General features: G+C 37.6%; 1 protein-coding gene across 1 annotated transcript in view; it reads right to left on the minus strand.

Moving 5' to 3' along the window:
* Nucleotides 1-19736, minus strand: part of CUNH8orf34 (chromosome unknown C8orf34 homolog) — a 377142-nt gene that overhangs the window by 78751 nt on the left and 278655 nt on the right. Inside the window, 1 exon segment of the mRNA XM_032848426.1 lies at nt 7842-7927. Within this exon segment, the coding sequence (XP_032704317.1) occupies nt 7842-7927 (86 nt within the window).

Here is a 19736-nt window from a genome sequence, read left to right on the forward strand (position 1 = left end):
TAATAACCCCACCCCCCCAACCCCCCTCCCCCCAGCAACCCTGTTTGTTTTGTGAGATTAAGAGTCACTTATGGTTTATCTCCCTCCCAATCCCATCTTGCTTCATTTACTCTTCTCCTATCCCCTTAACCCCCATGTTGCATCTCCTCTCCCTCATATCAGGGAGATCATATGATAGTTGTCTTTCTCCGATTGACTTATTTCGCTAAGCATGATACCCTCTAGTTCCATCCACGTCATCGCAAATGGCAAGATTTCATTTCTTTTGATGGCTGCATAGTATTCCATTGTGTATATATACCACTTCTTCTTTATCCATTCGTCTGTTGATGGACATCTAGGTTCTTTCCATAGTTTGGCTATTGTAGACATTGCTGCTATAAACATTCGGGTGCATGTGCCCCTTCGGATCACTACGTTTGTATCTTTAGGGTAAATACCCAGCAGTGCAATTGCTGGGTCATAGGGTAGTTCTATTTTCAACATTTTGAGGAACCTCCATGCTGTTTTCCAGAGTGGCTGCACCACCTTGCATTCCCACCAACAGTGTAGGAGGGTTCCCCTTTCTCCGCATCCTCGCCAGCATCTGTCATTTCCTGACTTGTTAATTTTAGCCATTCTGACTAGTGTGAGGTGGTATCTCATTGTGGTTTTGATTTGTATTTCCCTGATGCCGAGTGATATGGAGCACTTTTTCATGTGTCTGTTGGCCATCTGGATGTCTTCTTTGCAGAAATGTCTGTTCATGTCTTCTGCCCATTTCTTGATTGGATTCTTTGTTCTTTGGGTGTTGAGTTCGGTAAGTTCTTTATAGATTCTGGACACTAGCCCTTTATCTGATATGTCGTTTGCAAATATCTTCTCCCATTCTGTCAGTTGTCTTTTGGTTTTGTTAACTGTTTCCTTTGCTGTGCAAAAGCTTTTGATCTTGATAAAATCCCAATTGTTCATTTTTGCCCTTGCTTCCCTTGCCTTTGGCGATGTTCCTAGGAAGATGTTGCTGCAGCTGAGGTCGAAGAGGTTGCTGCCTGTGTTCTCCTCAAGGATTTTGATGGATTCCTTTCTCACATTGAGGTCCTTCATCCATTTTGAGTCTATTTTCGTGTGTGGTGTAAGGAAATGATCCAATTTCATTTTTCTGCATGTGACTGTCCAATTTTCCCAACACCATTTATTGAAGAGGCTGTCTTTTTTCCATTGGACATTCTTTCCTGCTTTGTCGAAGATTAGTTGACCATAGAGTTGAGGGTCTATTTCTGGGCTCTCTATTCTGTTCCATTGATCTATGTGTCTGTTTTTGTGCCAGTACCATGCTGTCTTGATGATGACAGCTTTGTAATAGAGCTTGAAGTCCGGAATCGTGATGCCACCAACTTTGGCTTTCTTTTTCAATATTCCTTTGGCTATTCGCGGTCTTTTCTGGTTCCATATAAATTTTAGGACTATTTGTTCCATTTCTTTGAAAAAAATGGATGGTACTTTGATAGGAATTGCATTAAATGTGTAGATTGCTTTAGGTAGCATAGACATTTTCACAATATTTATTCTTCCAATCCAGGAGCATGGAACATTTTTCCATTTCTTTGTGTCTTCCTCAATTTCTTTCATGAGTACTTTATAGTTTTCTGAGTATAGATTCTTAGTCTCTTTGGTTAGGTTTATTCCTAGGTATCTTATAGTTTTGGGTGCAATTGTAAATGGGATTGACTCCTTAATTTCTCTTTCTTCTGTCTTGTTGTTGGTGTAGAGAAATGCAACTGATTTCTGTGCATTGATTTTATATCCTGACACTTTACTGAATTCCTGTACCAGTTCTAGCAGTTTTGGAGTGGAGTCTTTTGGCTTTTCCACATAAAGTATCATATCATCTGCGAAGAGTGATAGTTTGACTTCTTCTTGGCCGATTTGGATGCCTTTAATTTCTTTTTGTTGTCTGATTGCTGAGGCTAGGACTTCTAGTACTATGTTGAATAGCAGTGGTGATAACGGACATCCCTGCCGTGTTCCTGACCTTAGAGGAAAAGCTTTCAGTTTTTCTCCATTGAGAATGATATTTGTGATGGGTTTTTCATAGATGGCTTTGATAATATTGAGGTATGTGCCCTCTATCCCTACACTTTGAAGAGTTTTGATCAGGAAGGGATGCTGTACTTTGTCAAATGCTTTTTCAGCATCTATGGAGAGTATCATATGGTTCTTGTTCTTTCTTTTATTAATGTGTTGTATCACATTGATTGATTTGTGGATGTTGAACCAACCTTGCAGCCCTGGAATAAATCCCACTTGGTCGTGGTGAATAATCCTTTTAATGTACTGTTGAATCCTATTGGCTAGTATTTTGGTGAGAATTTTTGCATCTGTGTTCATCAAGGATATTGGTCTGTAGTTCTCTTTTTTGATGGGATCCTTGTCTGGTTTGGGGATCAAGGTGGTGCTGGCCTCATAAAATGAGTTTGGAAGTTTTCCTTCCATTTCTATTTTTTGGAACAGTTTCAGGAGAATAGGAATTAGTTCTTCCTTAAATGTTTGGTAGAATTCCCCCGGGGAGCTGTCTGGCCCTGGGCTTTTGTTTGTTTGGAGATTTTTGATGACTGTTTCAATCTCCTTACTGGTTATGGGTCTGTTCAGGCTTTCTATTTCTTCCTGGTTCAGTTGTGGTAGTTTATATGTCTCTAGGAATGCATCCATTTCTTCCAGATTGTCAAATTTGTTGGCATAGAGTTGCTCATAATATGTTCTTATGATCCTCTGTATTTCGTTGGTGTTAGTTGTTATCTCTCCTCTTTCATTCATGATTTTATTTATTTGGGTCCTTTCTCTTTTCTTTTTGATAAGTCTGGCCAGGGGTTTATCAATCTTATTAATTCTTTCAAAGAACCAGCTCCTAGTTTCGTTGATTTGTTCTATTGTTTTTTTGGTTTCTATTTCATTGATTTCTCCTCTGATCTTTATGATTTCTCTTCTCCTGCTGGGTTTAGGGTTTCTTTCTTGTTCTTTCTCCAGCTCCTTTAGGTGTAGGGTTAAGTTGTGTACCTGAGACCTTTCTTGTTTCTTGAGAAAGGCTTGTACCGCTACATTGCATTTTTTAAGAGTTCTGAATGCATTGCTTATTAACCATAATTGGTGGAGGCATATGTGTAAACTATTTTGCTCTATCTCAGAACAATTCCTTTTTTTTTTTTTTTAAGATTTTATTTATTTATTTGACAGACAGAGATCACAAGTAGGCAGAGAGGCAGGCAGAGAGAGAGAGGAAGGGAAGCAGGCTCCCTGCCGAGCAGAGAGCCCGATGTGGGGCTCGATCCCAGGATCCTGAGATCATGACCTGAGCCGAAGGCAGAGGCTTTAACCCACTGAGCCACCCATGTGCCCCCAGAACAATTTCTTTATAAAAGTATACTTACTTACCATACTTATATAAAGTATAAATGATTTTCAAAATACAAGCAATTCTTGTATTTTGAATTATAACTCTTTGAACTTTTTTCAATCACATGGAGGGGGAAATGAGTATCTAAATTTCTCAAATATTAGAATTTATCTTGTCGTTTCACGTTAGAGAAGAAGAAACCAAAACACAGAAAAACAAAGTAATTTTGTCAAAATCTAACAATATCTGGCAGCACTGGTCTGGGAAACTTAGCCAACGCAATTGATTAGGCATCCTCAGGTAAGAACCTAGAAATGTGTAGGGTTTATCATAATGTTTAGCTCTGTCCAACTGGTTTCTCTCATTAGTTTTACCTTTGCTGTTTATGTCACAACAGATTTTTTTTATGCAGAAAGTTACACCTATTTGTAGAAATATGTATGTTTATGGAGCCAAGCTCAATGTGGATGCACAGTTGACTTAAAATTAACATCAGCAAATTTGGATAATACCAAAAATATTTAATTACTGAATCTAGTGATCTAAGTAGAAAAGAGTATACTGAATCAGAAACTTAAATTTTGCAATTTGCTGATTAGGTTTACTAAAATTTGAATGTGAAGAATTCAGGATATAAGCAGTTCAAGAAAGGAGCCTAATGAATATCCCCCCATGGATGCAATTAAGTATAATCAATGAATTAAGTATAATTCATGATGATGCATTGTTAAATTTTCCAAAATATTTAAATCCTTACAATATTCAGTTATTATGCAAATGTGATTGCTGAAGGATATATATCTCCTTGGTGGATTAGTGGATTCCTGTGGTTTTGATAAACTTAAAAAACAATAATGGGCCAATAATGAAATAATATCTGCTTTTTGTCTAGTTTTATACCAGGCATGGTGCAGAACACAAGAAAACCTCAAGAAGCATATAATCCAATTGAGCAAGAACAATACACAAGAAGTAATTCAAAAACTATTAAGGGAAAAGGAAAAGGAAAACATTGATGTGGGGTGGACACCAGGTACAATTGATGTGATCTTAGAGCACAGGATCTGAATAGACAGAGAGGAGGAGAAAGAATTCACTATGAATCAGGGAAGAATGGCTTAAGTAAAGGTACACATGCAATACTATCAGTGAAAAGAAGCCAGTCTGATTCCAAACCTAGAGTGTCAAGGAATGGCCAACCTGGGTCCTCCATGCCCCTAGTGCCACATGGCTCAACTTTCATTGTCAATGTTAAAGGTCTGCCATGGGTGTACCATCTCATTATTACTATAAAAGACTTGATTATAAAGAAACTATTATCATTTCTTGTCTTGTGCTACACTATCATTGGTTCATGTTCCCACAACACTTCCTTTTGTTTTAAGATTTTATTTATTTATTTGAGAGAGAGAGAGAGACAGAGATAGCGACAGAGATAGCAAGACAGAGCACAAGCTGGGAGGAGAGGAACGAGCAGACTCCCTAATGAGTGGGAATCCTGACACAGGGTTTGATCCTAGGACCCAGAAATCATGACCTGAGCAGAAGGCAGACACTTAACTGACTGAGTCAGCCAGGTGCCCCAACACTTTGTTTTTTAATGTTTAATGTTAATATTTGACATGTAAAAAAAGTATAAATAGTTGACCCTCGAACAACACAAGTTTCAACTGCATGGGTCCTCTTACACATGGATTTCTTTCAATAAACACAGTGCAGTATTATAAATGTATTTTCCTTATGATTTTCTTAGAAACATTTTCTTTTCTCTAGCTTACTTTACTGTAAGAATAGAGTATATAACACATATATAAAATATGTGTTAATCAACTATTTATATTATTGGTAAGACTTCTGGTCAACAGTAGGCTTTTAGCAGTTCAGTTTTTGGTGAGTCAAGTTATACTCAGATTTGAAACTATGCAGGGGCTTTTCATATACCCTATATATATCCTATACAAGGATTTTCAACACAGGACCAACCCCTATGTTGCTCAAGGGTCTATTGTGTGTGTGTGTGTGTGTGTATATATATATATACACACACACAATATACTATATACATATGTATGTATATAGTATATTTAGTTACAAAGCATAATGGTGAACATCCTCAAACCATCCTCTAACTTAAGAATTAAGTCATTTCCAATAACCTAAATATACCTGCGAGCACCTTTCTTATCCCACTTCCTTGCTTCCCCCACCCCCTGAGGAAAATCACCATTTTGAGTCTTTCATTCCTTTCTTTAAATATAGTTTTATCACTTATGTATATTTTCCTAAAGAATATATTAGTTAGATTTGCTAGTTTTGAGCTTTATAAAAATGGTGTTCTATGACTTACTTTTGTTTAATCAATATTATGCTTTTAAGATTCATTCAGTTGGGAGCTGTAACTCGCTCATACCAGATTGGGAGACTCACTGACATTTTCAGATCAGTTGCTTTAAATTAGCCATAGTGGTAGTATTTACATTATGGGAAGCATCAACCTTTACAAATCAGGGCTTTCGTTTTCAAAGAAAAAGTTGTTGACATTTGCCAGCACACCTCTGATTTCATTCATCCTCTGTGTGTATTTGGAATGCAGTTTTCTACAATGGGACAATTCCACAATGTATCCATTTTCCTGTCCGCCAGCTTGTTGACAAAGGTTATTCACATTTCATGGTACCTGAGACTTGTTTCTCTAAGATATTCCCCCAGAAGTAGAGTTTCTGAGCTTTAGATTATGTGAATATTCAAGACTTTAAAATAATGGAAAACTGTTTCCAAAATTGTTTATGCCCTTCCTAGAGTGCATGAATTTCCTCTCTTCCCTGTCTTCACCAGCACTTACTTTTGCCAAATTTCCTAATTAATACCAAAACAAGGGTAGTAAAACAGCATCTCTCTATGGTCTTCATTTGCTTTTCTTTGATTACTAAAGTAGTCAAGCATTTTTCATGTGTTCATTTGCCATTTTTGTTTCCTTTTCTGTGAAATATCTGTTCATATCTGTTATTTATTTTTCTATTTTTTGTTGATCTTTATTAAATTATATATTGATTGTGTATTCTAAATATTAATCTTTAATCAGTGACAAATATATTGCAAATGTATTTTGCTATTTTGTGGCTGATTGATTCACCTATTTTTTGATCTTTTGATGAACAGGAGTTTTTAACACTCTATAGTTGACTCAATTTTTTGGTTATGTTTTAGGATTTTTTTTCACCTTCTTTAATAAGTCCTTCTCTATCCACATGAAGGAAAATATTTTCCCATAGCTTCTTTTCTAATTATCCCAACTGGATGTACTGATTGCATCTGGCCAGAACTCTGAATAATGAAACAGTGATAAATAGTAGATGTCATTGTCATGGCATTATATGTACTTTTTTATTTATGTAGGAAACTTTCTGAAGTGCCCTGACATTAACGTAATGTGTGGGGTTTTTTTAAGACTTTATTTATTTATGAGAGAGAGAGAGAAAGAGAGAGAGAGAGAGTATGAGCAGGGAGAGGCGAGCAAGAGGGAGAAGCAGACTCCCCACTGAGCAGGAAGCCCTACATGGGGCTCAGTCTTGGGACTGCAGGATCATGAGCTGAGCCAAAGGCAGATGCTTAACCCACTGAGCCACCCAGGTGCCCCTTAAATATGCTGTGTTAAGGGGTTTGAATTGTGTCCTACAGAAAACAGGATAAAAGAAGCAGCTTTATTTTTAGAAAGATAATAAACTAAAAAGATTAGATGGTACAAGGAATACCTATTTACAGGCTTGTTCCAGTAGGCAGAGAAAAAGGACAAAAGCACAGAGGTGGTGTCAGGGAAAATGAAGAGGAGGTTGGTCTGGAGAGGAAATTCACTGCTACGATTTGAGACCAATTTAATATAGGGCTGAGAAAGAGGAAGGAAAATCAAATATGGTGTTGACATTTCTGCTGAAAGTCGAAGGGATCTATAATGTGAAAATGGGAGTAGGCAATGTAAGTTACAAAAACAAGTTGCAAGTAGTGACAAAATTTGGGGAGGAGCCAAAATATAGTTGACCTGTTTCTACGTAAATCGGGCACAGATATTATGAGGCTGCACCTCAGAATCCACATGTCTTGCTTCCTTTTCTCCCTTGCCCTTAACCTTCTGACACACAGCCCAAGGGAGAGGTGGATATATGACTAACTGTTACCATGACCTAGAGCAGGGCAAGATGTTTGGTTTGGTTTGGTTTCTTTCTTTCTTTTTTTAATTTAATTTATTTATTTGACAGACAGAGATCACAAGTAGGCAGAGAGACAGGCAGAGAGAGAGGAAGGGAAGCAGGCTCCCTGCTGAGCAGAGAGCCCAACCGGGATTTGATTGGGATCATGACCTGAGCGGAAGGCAGAGGCTTTAACCCACTGAGCCACCCAGGTGCCCCTCTTTCTTTCCTTTTTAATCTTCAGGTGCGATTCAAATATAGTAAATATTGTTGGATTTAAAACTTACCCAAAGAATCTGGGACTATTTCATCTGGAGAATGCAGTGCTTGCGATGTCTCCTCTGTCCTTTCTTCCAGGTTGTCTCCTTGAAGCCTACATAATTAAAAATGGTCATTGAAACCTTGAATAATGTGGAATTGTGAAATATGAACTATATACTACTGGGGACGTGACAATGAACTTTTCAACTTAAAATCAGACATCCTTCTTCAAAAGAGAAATAAAGGTTTACGAAAGCCTTTGTCATAGAGTGTTTTTGTTTTTCTAGCCTTTAAGGAAACAAGTCTTTCCTCATCGTTTTTTTATACACATGGGAAGATTAAGTCTAGGCAGAATCTGCTTTTCTTCTTAGGCTGACTAGAGGAAGGTTTATAAGCAAAGGTTTTCATTAAAATTGTAATGGGGAAGTGAGTGGAAGAAAAGCAGAAGTCCAACACAGCGGGCTCACCTTGCTTCTGGATCTCATGGCATGAGACGGCTTCTGTGGTTACACAGAGGTTTATTAAACACAGTTCTCCAAATCAACCAAACTTGAGCTTAAAGGCCAACAGGTCAAGATAAGTCTCAACAATGGAAGTTAAGATTCCTAATCTATGTGACTCCCCAGGGTTCTCATAGACACTGGGTCTTCAAGAAGGGAAGACGTGGGTACTTTTTGGACAATATATTTCTGAACTTCTGTGTCCACCTTGCAATCGTGAGACCAGCGATATCTAATTCAAACAGTCTGGATTTATCTTACACTGTGAAATCACCATAGCAGGGGAGGTAGAGCTTATTAATAACTGCTGGAACTCTGTCCTAACAATAAGCTCTGCTAATATTGGAGGACAATATATCAAATAATCCAGAGATTGGGAGTTTCTATCAGTACCCTTATTTTTTTCTTGCATTTAGCTGATGGCAAGTGCCCTCATGGGAGAATATTGATTAATGCATAACAAATAGCATTAATATTTTTAAAATTACAAACTCAAGTACAATTCATAACTGTACCAGGCTCAGAAGTTAAACTCTTCAACTGTTTTACATCTTTGTTTTTATATGCTACAGTAGAATCACATACTAATTTGCATTTTGCTTTTGCATATTCAAGCACATATGTATGACTCTATCTTTTGTGTAACTGTAAATACTATAAATTATGTTTTCATCTTTATTCTTTTAATACTAAATTAATATTAATATTAAATTCTGCACATTTTGTACATATATATTAATAGTTACCTATTACCTTCTATATACAAAACTATATTTACTGTATTATATAAGTTAACTAAAGAATTCTCAATAGTAATTTCCTGATAGTCATAACACTTTTTGGTCAAATATGTACAATTTATACTTTTTTAATTGATTTTATACTCTGGATTAATTTTTTAAAAGTTTACTTTGAATGAACATCACCTTTAAATGATTTAGCTACATACTTCTCAAATCTGTCCAATCATTTATTTTGTTTATTTCTAATAATTAGAATAAATACTAGTCTGCAATATCAAATAGTCTTTTCACATTTCCTTTGTCTATGACCATTTCATCAAATTTTTGAAGAAAGTATGTAGAAATATGAGATACTGAAAGGTGTAAGCAAAAATTATCATAAAAAATTGACAAAGAACTCCAACACATTTGGATATTTCAAATTAGATTAAAAACCTAAATGGAAGATAAATCCCCAACAAAGGCAGAAGGAAAGAAGCGAAAAATAAAAACTAAGTTGTAAATTTCTTTTTGCTCATGGCAAGCTTCAATAAGAAAGATTTATTTTGTATTTATTAGTAGGCTCAGTAATGAGCCTAATGTTGAAGAGATGTAAATAAATTACAAATGATCCTGATTTCACAGACTTCTCAATTTAGCTGAGTCAAAAAGACAGACGGCCATGAAAACAACTCAACAAATTGGGTGGCCTTGAAGCTGGCTCATCTTCATCCAAATGCTGCCCTCCAGATACCGTAAGAGTTGGATTTACCGTGACTTGGCAGCAACTCCATCAAGGAATGCTTCACAGCTCTGCCATCCTTGAGTGCTCTGCCAAGGTTTCCCAAACTGTAATCCACACAGCACTACTTCTGTAAGAGGTTAATAGGCACTATGCAAACAAGGGTTATGTGGGCAAGTCCGGGAAATACAGTCTTAATAAAAGTTAATTTTTTTTCCCTTTACACTATAAGAGTTGTACTTATACTCCCAAACCTTTTCTCTTTGCTTTCTAAAGCTCCTTTTCCATTTTAAAAAATCTCTCATATTCTCAGTGCCTAAACAAAATGCTTCCTGCTTTGCCTTGTCACCATTGAAACCCTTTTCTAAGAATATTACAACCTTATTTTCCTCTGAGAACATGAGAGTGCCTCCTCTCCAAAGGAGGCTGCCTAATCCCTTGACCTCAGATAACACAGGATTAGAAATATTCACCTTCAATTCTTTGTGCCTGTGAAGACGTTGCTCAGAATTAAACTTTTCTTCTTCACCTCAAGCATCATTATCACCTTGAATGATTTCCATGTTCTTGTGTATCTACCCACTAATTTCAAAGTCTCTTGATCCCAAATCTGGAGATACTCCTCTCTACCTCACCTTCCCTTGCCCAAGGAGAGTTAACCCAGAATTCCTCCATGTCAGCAATCTTTAAGTCCAATGTTCTGTTCTCTGACAAAGAACTCGCCTCCTTTAGGCTCTTTCACAAACTCACTGTTCTTAACATTTTCTCTTTAGTCAAATATGGATCCCAATTTCTATTTTCTCCCTCGCCTCCCTTCATTCCAGTTCTGCCCTACTCAGCTGAGTCTTGTGGTCTCCTCAGTTCCCATGCACCTATATCCTCCTGTCATTACTGACCAATCAGACCCTAATTCCATATTAATCCATCATTTTCCTACATGTTTGCCCCTGGAGCAATGCAGGAGAAAGTCGGGACAGTCTAGGATTCATGAGTACAAGTCAATTGTCTCCAACATTAAACTCTGGCTTCTTGGCTTCTTAGTTGTCTTTCTTCCATTCCTTTCAAAGTCTTTACAAAACTATTATCTCTTTTTTAGGTCACCTAGAAAAATGATATATTAAGGAAGAAAGATCTGCTACTCTTCCTTGCATAGCTCCTACAGAATTATCTTCAACCCAGCCAGTATTCACCACCTTTCTAATTCACAAGGGGTGAGACCCTCTCTCCAGTATAAGGTTCAGACAATCCATTTAGGCTGGTGATTTGGATGCCCTCCTCTCATCTCTTTGGGACCTTAATTTGTTTTATCCATTACTATTCATTCTGTTCATTCTGTTCATCTCCATTGCTCATTTTCCACAGCACAGAAGCAAGTTCATTTCTCTTTCAGCCTTAAAACACACACACACACACACACACACACACACACACACACACACACACACCCCAAAATCCCTCTCATAATTATCTCAAACATCTGACTGTTGCTTTTTCTTGCTCATTTTTCTCTGAGCCAAACTCTCTAAATATTCTTCATTCATTGCCTTTGCTTCCATAGTTTTTACTCATTTCTCAGCCTATTTTTATTTGGTCTGTGTCTCTGCCATTCTGAAATGACTGTCTGACCTAATTGCCATATAAAACAGAAAATTTTCATGCCTTATATTTATGTAACTTTCAACTGTACTCTGTATGAATACTCTTTACCCACTCTCTTTTACACTGTCTCTCTGAATCAGCTCATCTACTCGTGGTTTTAATCACGTATAGATTGACATTTGTCAGATCTTTCTCTTGAGTCCTCAGCTCAAGATTGGTATAGCCAAAGTTTTGTAGGACATTTTACTTGGATACACCAAAAACATCACAAAGGCAGCATGTCCAAAAACAAACTCATTTTCATCAACACCCTGTCTTGCTAATCAACCCAGTGTTGTTAAGTATACCTCCTAAGGAAATTTTCTGAATCCATCACTTCCTCTCTGCACACTCTATAAGTTTGCTGCTCATGTTTATTCACCTAGATTATTACATAGTGCCCCCACTGATGGTCTTACTTAGAAAATTGCCCCTCAAAAATCCATTTTCCATATGGCTACCAGAATGTTCAGAACAAATCCAAACATATTACTCCTATGATTTAAATATTTTAGTGCAAGAGATCTTAACATGAGTATTTTTAGAGAGTCTGTGGGCAGGTTTTAGGGGAATCACAATAATTCACAATAAATGGAATGAAAAATTTTTGGCAGATGTGCTCCTTTTGGACAGGGAGACAGTAACTTCAACCAGATTTTCAAAATAATCTTTGACTCAAAAAAGTTTAAGAACTACCATTTTTGCGGGCTTCTCATCACCTGCAAGATGAGTTATGGTTTCCTTACCAAGTCATTGAGTCTCTCTGTTGCACAACCCCTACCTGTCTCTGCAAATTCATCATCTTTGACTTCATACTCCATAAACTCCACTTCTTTTACTTTTTTGCAGATATTTTGTTATTAAGTCTCTGGACTATTATATAATTATCTCTGGCATGACTTACTTTCCCCCTTTTTACTATTTGGATTAATCCTAGTTTTTCATTCTAGAATCTCTTCAGAATCTTCTCTTCCAGAAGTCTTAGCACCTATGCAAAACTTTACCATTGCTCTTGCTTCACTATATTCTAATTGTCTGTTTAGATGTCTGTTTGTCAATACACTCCAAGTGTCTTAAAGGCAGGAATTTTATTTTTCATGTTTTTATGTCCCTAAAACCTAGCTTAGGTTGAGCTTGCTACATTTTAAGTTCTAAAAGAGATTTCCTAAGGCATTTTTTAATGATTAGCTCACCTTGGAGATAAGAACAAGAAAACAGGGCATGCCCTATATATGAGGGATTTTCTACAGCATCCTCTAATAATAGAGTTACATTTCCTTGAAAAGAGGTAACACTATCTGGTGTATATTTAAGGTTAAGCAGTTCTTAACCTGGTTGGACTCAATGCAGAACATGAGTCAGAGGCTTATGTGCCAGTGCTTATATGATCTGGGGGGCAGGAGGGAAGGACATGGGAGTAAAACACTAATGGAGAGAAAGCCAATACAAATATGTGTTAGTGAACCAGCCCCTGTACAGTTGGCTGCCACACAATCCCACAAGAATTCTGAGGATCCTTACGAAATGTGTCCACTTGAAGAACGAAAGTGTAAAGAATTTATCCATAGGCTTCTGGTCAAGTGTGGTCCTTGAGCACTGATAACCCTGACCCTATAAATTGTATATACAGTAGTATTGAGTGATTCTTATTGGTCATCCCAGGGCAGGAAATGAGATGCAAAAGATACTAGCAAAAGTGGGATGCTAAAGATTGCAATGGCACAAAGCTGGTTGCTACAATTAGGAATATGTGAAGATACAGTTGCTAATAAGTATTTGAGATGACATACAAGTGGGGCTGATAACAACAGTAAATGTGTTTGGCTTTAAAACAAATCAATCAGATTTAATTTGATATTGAGCAATGAGACCTAGTTAGAGGTAATGCTATTATTATACCTATTAGTAAATTCTAGCTCCAAGTTTCTGAGTCAACAATCATCTTCCACTCACTCAGGGTTTTTTTTTTTTTTTTTTAAGATTTTATTTATTTATATGACACAGAGAGAGAGAGAGGGAGAAAGAGTGTAAGAGAGTACAAGCAGGGGGAGCAGTAGGCAGAGGGAGAGGGAGAAGCAGTCTCCCTGCTGAACAGGGAATCTGATGCAGGGTTAGATCCCAGGACCCTGAGACCATGACCTAAGCCGAAGGCAGACACCGAGGGAGCTGCCCAGGTGCTTAACTCAGTCTTAGTAGTGACAAAAACAATGAAAGATAGCATCCTAAGAGACTGTTGTAATATCTATCACAGAGCCTATCATAGTACTAGGCACCTGTGTATGATCAATAGGAATACTGATCAATGTAATGTAATCAAATGTAATATAATGTAATGTAAATGTTATCAAAAAGTCTCTGGGTCTTATAAAATTGATTTAAGGAAGATGAACCAGTCAAGAGAAAGAAGATTGAAGCTCATTTAGGAGACTGGTAGCTACAGCAGTGGTTCAAATTTTGCTTGTTTGCAGATATTTTGAGATTCAGTTGATCTCAAAGTCTCATTCTGTATGAAGAAGCAAGGAAACCAAAAACAGGGTGAAATAACAGCTCAGTCCTATCCCAAAATGGTCAGTAAAAACACATTACTCTGTATCCCTTCAGAGGAGGAAGTTTTGAATACTGTATGCAGTGGGAAAATAGAAAAGATAATAAAGATGATTAGGGCCTCTTCTCTTATATACTTCAAAAAAATCCAAACCGCTCAAAAGGGAGACATAGTTCCCTTTTCTTTAAATCTCTGGTATTGTCAATCCAGTTGAATTATGTGATGTGATGAGAGAAGATTCAAATAAGTGAATTCTTACTTTTTCACTTTGGCCTAGAAGACATTCAAACTTGTGAGCAGCCATCTTTCTGTTTTTATATTATCATGCTATCCATGATGTGTTTTAATCTTCCTTGAATACTTTCTGGAAGAAAGTAGTATCTAACTATAACTAGAATGGGAATTTTTCCAATGTTTTCTTGAACCAAATGGAATATACTATGGTATGCATGAAATTAAATGTCAAGCTAACATTTCTAGCCTATATAGTTCAGAGGACATGATAAACAAAATCTGGATTAACTGGAGAAACCTTAAGGGAGTAGGGGGTATTTAAACTGAGCTTTGATAAAGCTAAAGTTTGATTAGGCAAAAAAAAAAAAAAAGAGAGAGAGAGAGGTAGGGTATAGCTGGGGCTAGATGAAGCAGGACTTTCTATAATGTCATCTAGAAATTTGATGCTGAAGTACCTAGTCTTCCTCCCTGATGAAAACGGAAGCCAGTGGAGGGTTGAAGCAGAGGGACATGATCAGACTTCCACTTTGAGAAGCATGTTCTGCGTTGAGCATAGACTACAGGGGGGCACGCATGGAAGCAGGGAAATCCTTTAGGAGGTTATTCCACTGATCTTGTTGAGAGCTGAGCACGGCGTGCCTAGGGGTGTCAGTGGTGGTGAGGGTAAGAAGTGGATGGATTATGAATAAATTCTGTAAATGGAGCCCAATGGTATACCCAATCAACGTGATTTGGGGGGGGGGGGAGAAAGGAATAATAAAAAAAAAAATGTTGTCATTTTTCTGTCCCAAGCAACAGAAATCATCATGTTGCCATTTGCTGAGATAAGGAACACTGAGGGGAAAACAGATCTCTTGGGGATTAAGCTGGGGACATGGTAAGTGTAAATGCATTTTGGACATGTAGGTAATGGTATCGAGCGGCAGCTGGAAGTCCATGTAGAGATGCTGAAAAGATTGCATGGAGCTGTGGAGGGAGGCTTGCGCTTTCTGGATTCTAAAACCTCTACAGAGGACTTCAGAATATGATACAGTACTATTTAGGTCAGCTGTTTTGAAGAATATGATATCCTGAGATAATATATCATAATAAATGTCAATTAAAGCAAGTAAACCATGATAAACAGTTCTAGTTTTCAGAAATTTTGAACCATTTTCTTCAAATGGTAAAAATTAACTCATCTTCCCCCTTCAAAGTATGCTTTTAATTCACAAAACCTCTTTCGTTAAATCAGTCATCCAGTCATTTCCAAGTCTCCTTCTAAACATTAATAGTCCATTTTAAGATTTCAGTATGTGTCTCCAGAATTATTTTTTGAGAAAAATTCTAACAACTTATTGTCACCCATTCACTTTTGACTTCTTAAAAAAGCCCAAATTGTCATCAACATCAAAAATTTATTGGGGATCTTCAAAGGCCAAGCTCTCCGCTGAGTCCTGAGCCCACAATCTGGCAGGAGTTCTGCATGGATTTGCATGGTCTTTCTAATTTCTTTGCAAGCTTTTGTGAAGTCAGAAATCGGGCCTGAGGTTCCTGACACTATCAGGGCCTAGTATATTCCTTTACCTTTGTGCCCCCTCAAATAAGGACGTAATTTAAATGGTATGTCTCTGAATTCACTAAACACTTACTGTAATTCCTTTTCTATCCCACGGCTGCTGTCCTATGGAACTTTGCTGCCCTCCTCCCTAAGTTTTTCAGGGAATTACCTGGACATTCTTCCTCCCATACTCCCTTCCAAACCATGAACACAACCCAGCATTCTCCCTTAGCCCTGTCCATTCCAGTCTGACCCTCTGGTGAATGGTCTGCTTCCTGTGACTTGGGCCCTTGGACACCATCTCTCCGACTCCTCAGCACCCTTCTCTAGACCCCCAACACAGATCGACCTCCCAGAGCTTCCACCAAATACTCCTTCCAGCAGTCCCTTGATTTCCCTTCTTATTTTAGCATAGTCATTTAAAAATCTTCCCTCATCCATCTAAGGCACTCTTGTTCGTTCTTGCCTCTGGCTGTTCAGGTCACATGAGGATAAGTAACAATATAGCAGGATGAAGCACCTTTTTCCTGAAAGCAAAAGGCAGTGGAATAACATCCTCCTTCACCAGAGGCCTTCCCTTAAATATGGCTTTGTAAATTCTCTCGCTTGTTCACAAGAACCTCTGAATGTGAACCTCTAAAATAGAATGATTGATGGTAACACAGAGATAAAAACCGTGCTCTTTCCTGCTAAATTTTCCTTTTAACTTCCTATCTCCTGAAAATGAGCTATGGGTCTGCAAACACTCTGTAGAAACCCTCTTGGGGGGGGGGGGGGGGGGGGGTGGGGGGGGGGGAAGGGGTGCATTGCAGACAAGTAGTTGCCTTAGCTGGCCTCTTATCTGGGCTGCTAATTACTTTCCTGGCAGAGGCTTAAGAATTTCAAAGCTAAATCTGAGGAAAGCACACGTGGAAAATAGATGTTTTGTTTTCAGTCTCCTCTGCTTTATCTCAACTCAAAGGTAAAAATGTCAACACAAAGTAAGCTGGAGGAGATCAGGCACCAAGCAGGATAGATTCTCAGACACTATGGGACTGCTAGACAGTTTCCAGGCAGGTGTGACCAGAATGTGGGCCACTGACTCCCACACCTTGGCCAGATTGTTAAACACACGAAGGATGGCTCAAGAGGCCCTCCAACTTGTCCCAAATCTGAGGCGGCTATGAGAAAGGATTAAAATCAAATTGCCAGATGGCTCTGGACCTAACGAAATGTCTAGAGAAAGCAGCCAAATGCAGAAGGTCTGAACTAGAGGCAGCTCTGGGCATTGGAGAACCATTTTTAAAATCTATCTAAACAGAAATAGGCAGTTAAGGTGCTTATTTGACTTTGTAGACCTGTGGTTCTCAGTTTCTAGTAGACTCCCCTAGAGAACATTAAAACCCAGATGGCTAGGCTCCACCCATAGAGTTTCTGATTCAGAAGGTCTGGAATACAGCCCAAGCATTTGTTTCTGTGAAGTTCCCAGGTGAGGCTGATACTGAAGGCCAGGGGACTGCCCTCTCTGCAGTGCCTCCTTTCTTCACAGCTATGCAAGGACATGTCTCCCCCCTCCCCCAACCATTCTCAAGGTTGTCCTAGTGTTGCACCATATTGGAACTCCAAAAATAGATAAGGATCTACCAGATGATGTTAGTATTTTTCTTTCTCTAACTTGCTGGGTATTGACCTTTTTAGCTGAACACTAAATTTTATTCCCAGGTATATATGATTCCATCTTATATCCATCTCTTCCATAATAGAAGTTAAAATCCAAGTTGGATTCCTCTTGAGCTCAGGATGCTATATACTTAGGCTAAATCAGAGAATTGCCTGGTCAGCAGGTATCTAGCTCAGCAGCAGCTGTGAGAGGTCTTTTTAAAGAACCGATTTCTAACAGGTTGAAAAATGGGATTGTATGGGGAGCCAAAACACCCTTTTGGAAAACTGCCAAAACTTTTGTTCCTTCTTTAGGCATTCCTTCCTTTAATCAGAGTACCAAATCAGAGTACTTTACTCACAGTACCAAAACAGAAGGCTGCCTCACATATGTACCTCACAGAAGACCATCCCTCTTTCCTGTATCTCCTGGAAGTATCTGTTAGATTGCTGAGTTCTGTAAGGAGCCATTCTCTCTCCCACTCTCTGGTACTTAAAAACAAACTCAACCCTGTCAGGCTTTTTTATGCTATAGTGAATTCAGTTGTGGTAACTAGTAGAATTATGGTATGCTGAAATTCCCAAATTATGATGCTATTACTTTGTACCAGAGAGAAGTTATGTTTTAGCAGGGTTCTATCTGCTCACACATGGTGATTGAGAAAATGTTGCCAGTGATAGGCAGTATCACACACTGAGCAATTGTTACTAGGTATGGAACCAACATGAAGGAATGAACCATGGGCAGCCCCATGGCAGCCCTTCTTGATAAAGTTGCCCAATTTGGGGAGGAGTAAATAAAGGAAATCCCACCTAATCTTACCAAATTTCACCTACTTAGGAGGGACGGTGGATAGAGGACAGGGAAAATCGGAGAAGATTCCCTTAGAAATCTGAAACCACTGTCCACTGAGGTTATAGCCTAAAAAAGGTGAGCTAGCTTGCTTCTACATCAAACAGAAAGGCTCCTCTGGGTGGGGATTTTATGACCTGACTTTCCCATAAAGTCAGAGTTACCATAAGGGTAACTCTCCATGTTCTAATGAAGGACAGTACAATACAAAACACTTAAGCATACAAACATGGTTCCCTTTCCTCCATGCTTTAATGTAGTCCTGATGTACCCATAACAGTCAATAAACAGTTGCTAATTGAGTGAATCAGTCTTTAGCATTATCTCTAAGTTTGAGATCTCTTCTATGTTGTAAGTTTTTTGTAGGACAGGAAGCTTGGCTTGTTTAAATTTGTTTTCAGCAATGACCCTGGGTAATAAATGCAACCATGGATAATAATTTTTTTAATTCTTCAATATTAAATTGCCATATTTATTAATATTTGGACAACATAATGAAATTTTCTGATAGACAAGTTGATGATCTGGCAAACAAGATTGATTTAGAAAATGTTACATATGTGGGACCCCTAAAGAGATTATAATAGAAAAGATAAAGGCATTCTTTTATTCTTTTAACAATGCCTTTAAAATTCTTAAGAAGGACAACCCTGAATACAAATGTCTGCATAATTGGAAAAGCCAATAAGACATAAAGATAGTAGGATGATTCATCTTTTGGGATAATATTCTTAAAGAAGAAATACATTCAGTGACTTACTAGAGAATAAAAATTCTGCTTTGTTAAATTTTAGTTACCTTAGTCTAGAATTTATTTTTTCGGATGTGCATATTGTTTGATCTCTCAAAATGTTCACAGAATTTTATAGTAGAATTTTTTCTCTGTGCCTTCAGCTTTAAGAAATAAAAATGGTTTGTATTGGTACAAAGACCCAGCTTGTACATGAGATTTTTCCAAGGGGTTTTAAGTATTTCTTAATTTATTGTTGTATAACTATCATATTTGAAATCATGTTAGTATTCCACAGGTTTTATTTATTTTTCTGACTTTTATATGGCATGGTTTAGATGCTCTAGAATTTCTGATTTCAAGTAAGAAAACAGATTATTATATTTAAGACTCTGAAGAAAATTCATTAAAAATATTAAACAACCTTCCTAAAAACACAGATTTATTAAAACATAATACATCATGGGAAGTGATATCAAAACTGTTGGCTTTTCTTTTGGGGAATTTCATACTCTGTTTTGAGCACTAGGTTTATAACTGAAAATATTATATACTCTAAGAATTTTGGGTTTTATTCTGAAATGTTATTAGAAAATCCAGAATTTAATGACACAGTATTCTTTGTTTTAATAGTAATAATATTTCCAGTCTGGTTTGATTCTAAAATATTTCTTTGATATTAATGAAGCTAATTAACAATTTGGCAATTCTGGAACTAGTTAATAGAAGACACTAACAGAGATAAAATTAATATAATTATATGTGTGATATGACTTATA

The sequence above is a fragment of the Lontra canadensis genome, unplaced genomic scaffold (genome assembly GCF_010015895.1).
Source record: "Lontra canadensis isolate GAN:19392208 unplaced genomic scaffold, GSC_riverotter_1.0 scaffold203, whole genome shotgun sequence".
Lineage (NCBI taxonomy): Eukaryota > Metazoa > Chordata > Mammalia > Carnivora > Mustelidae > Lontra > Lontra canadensis.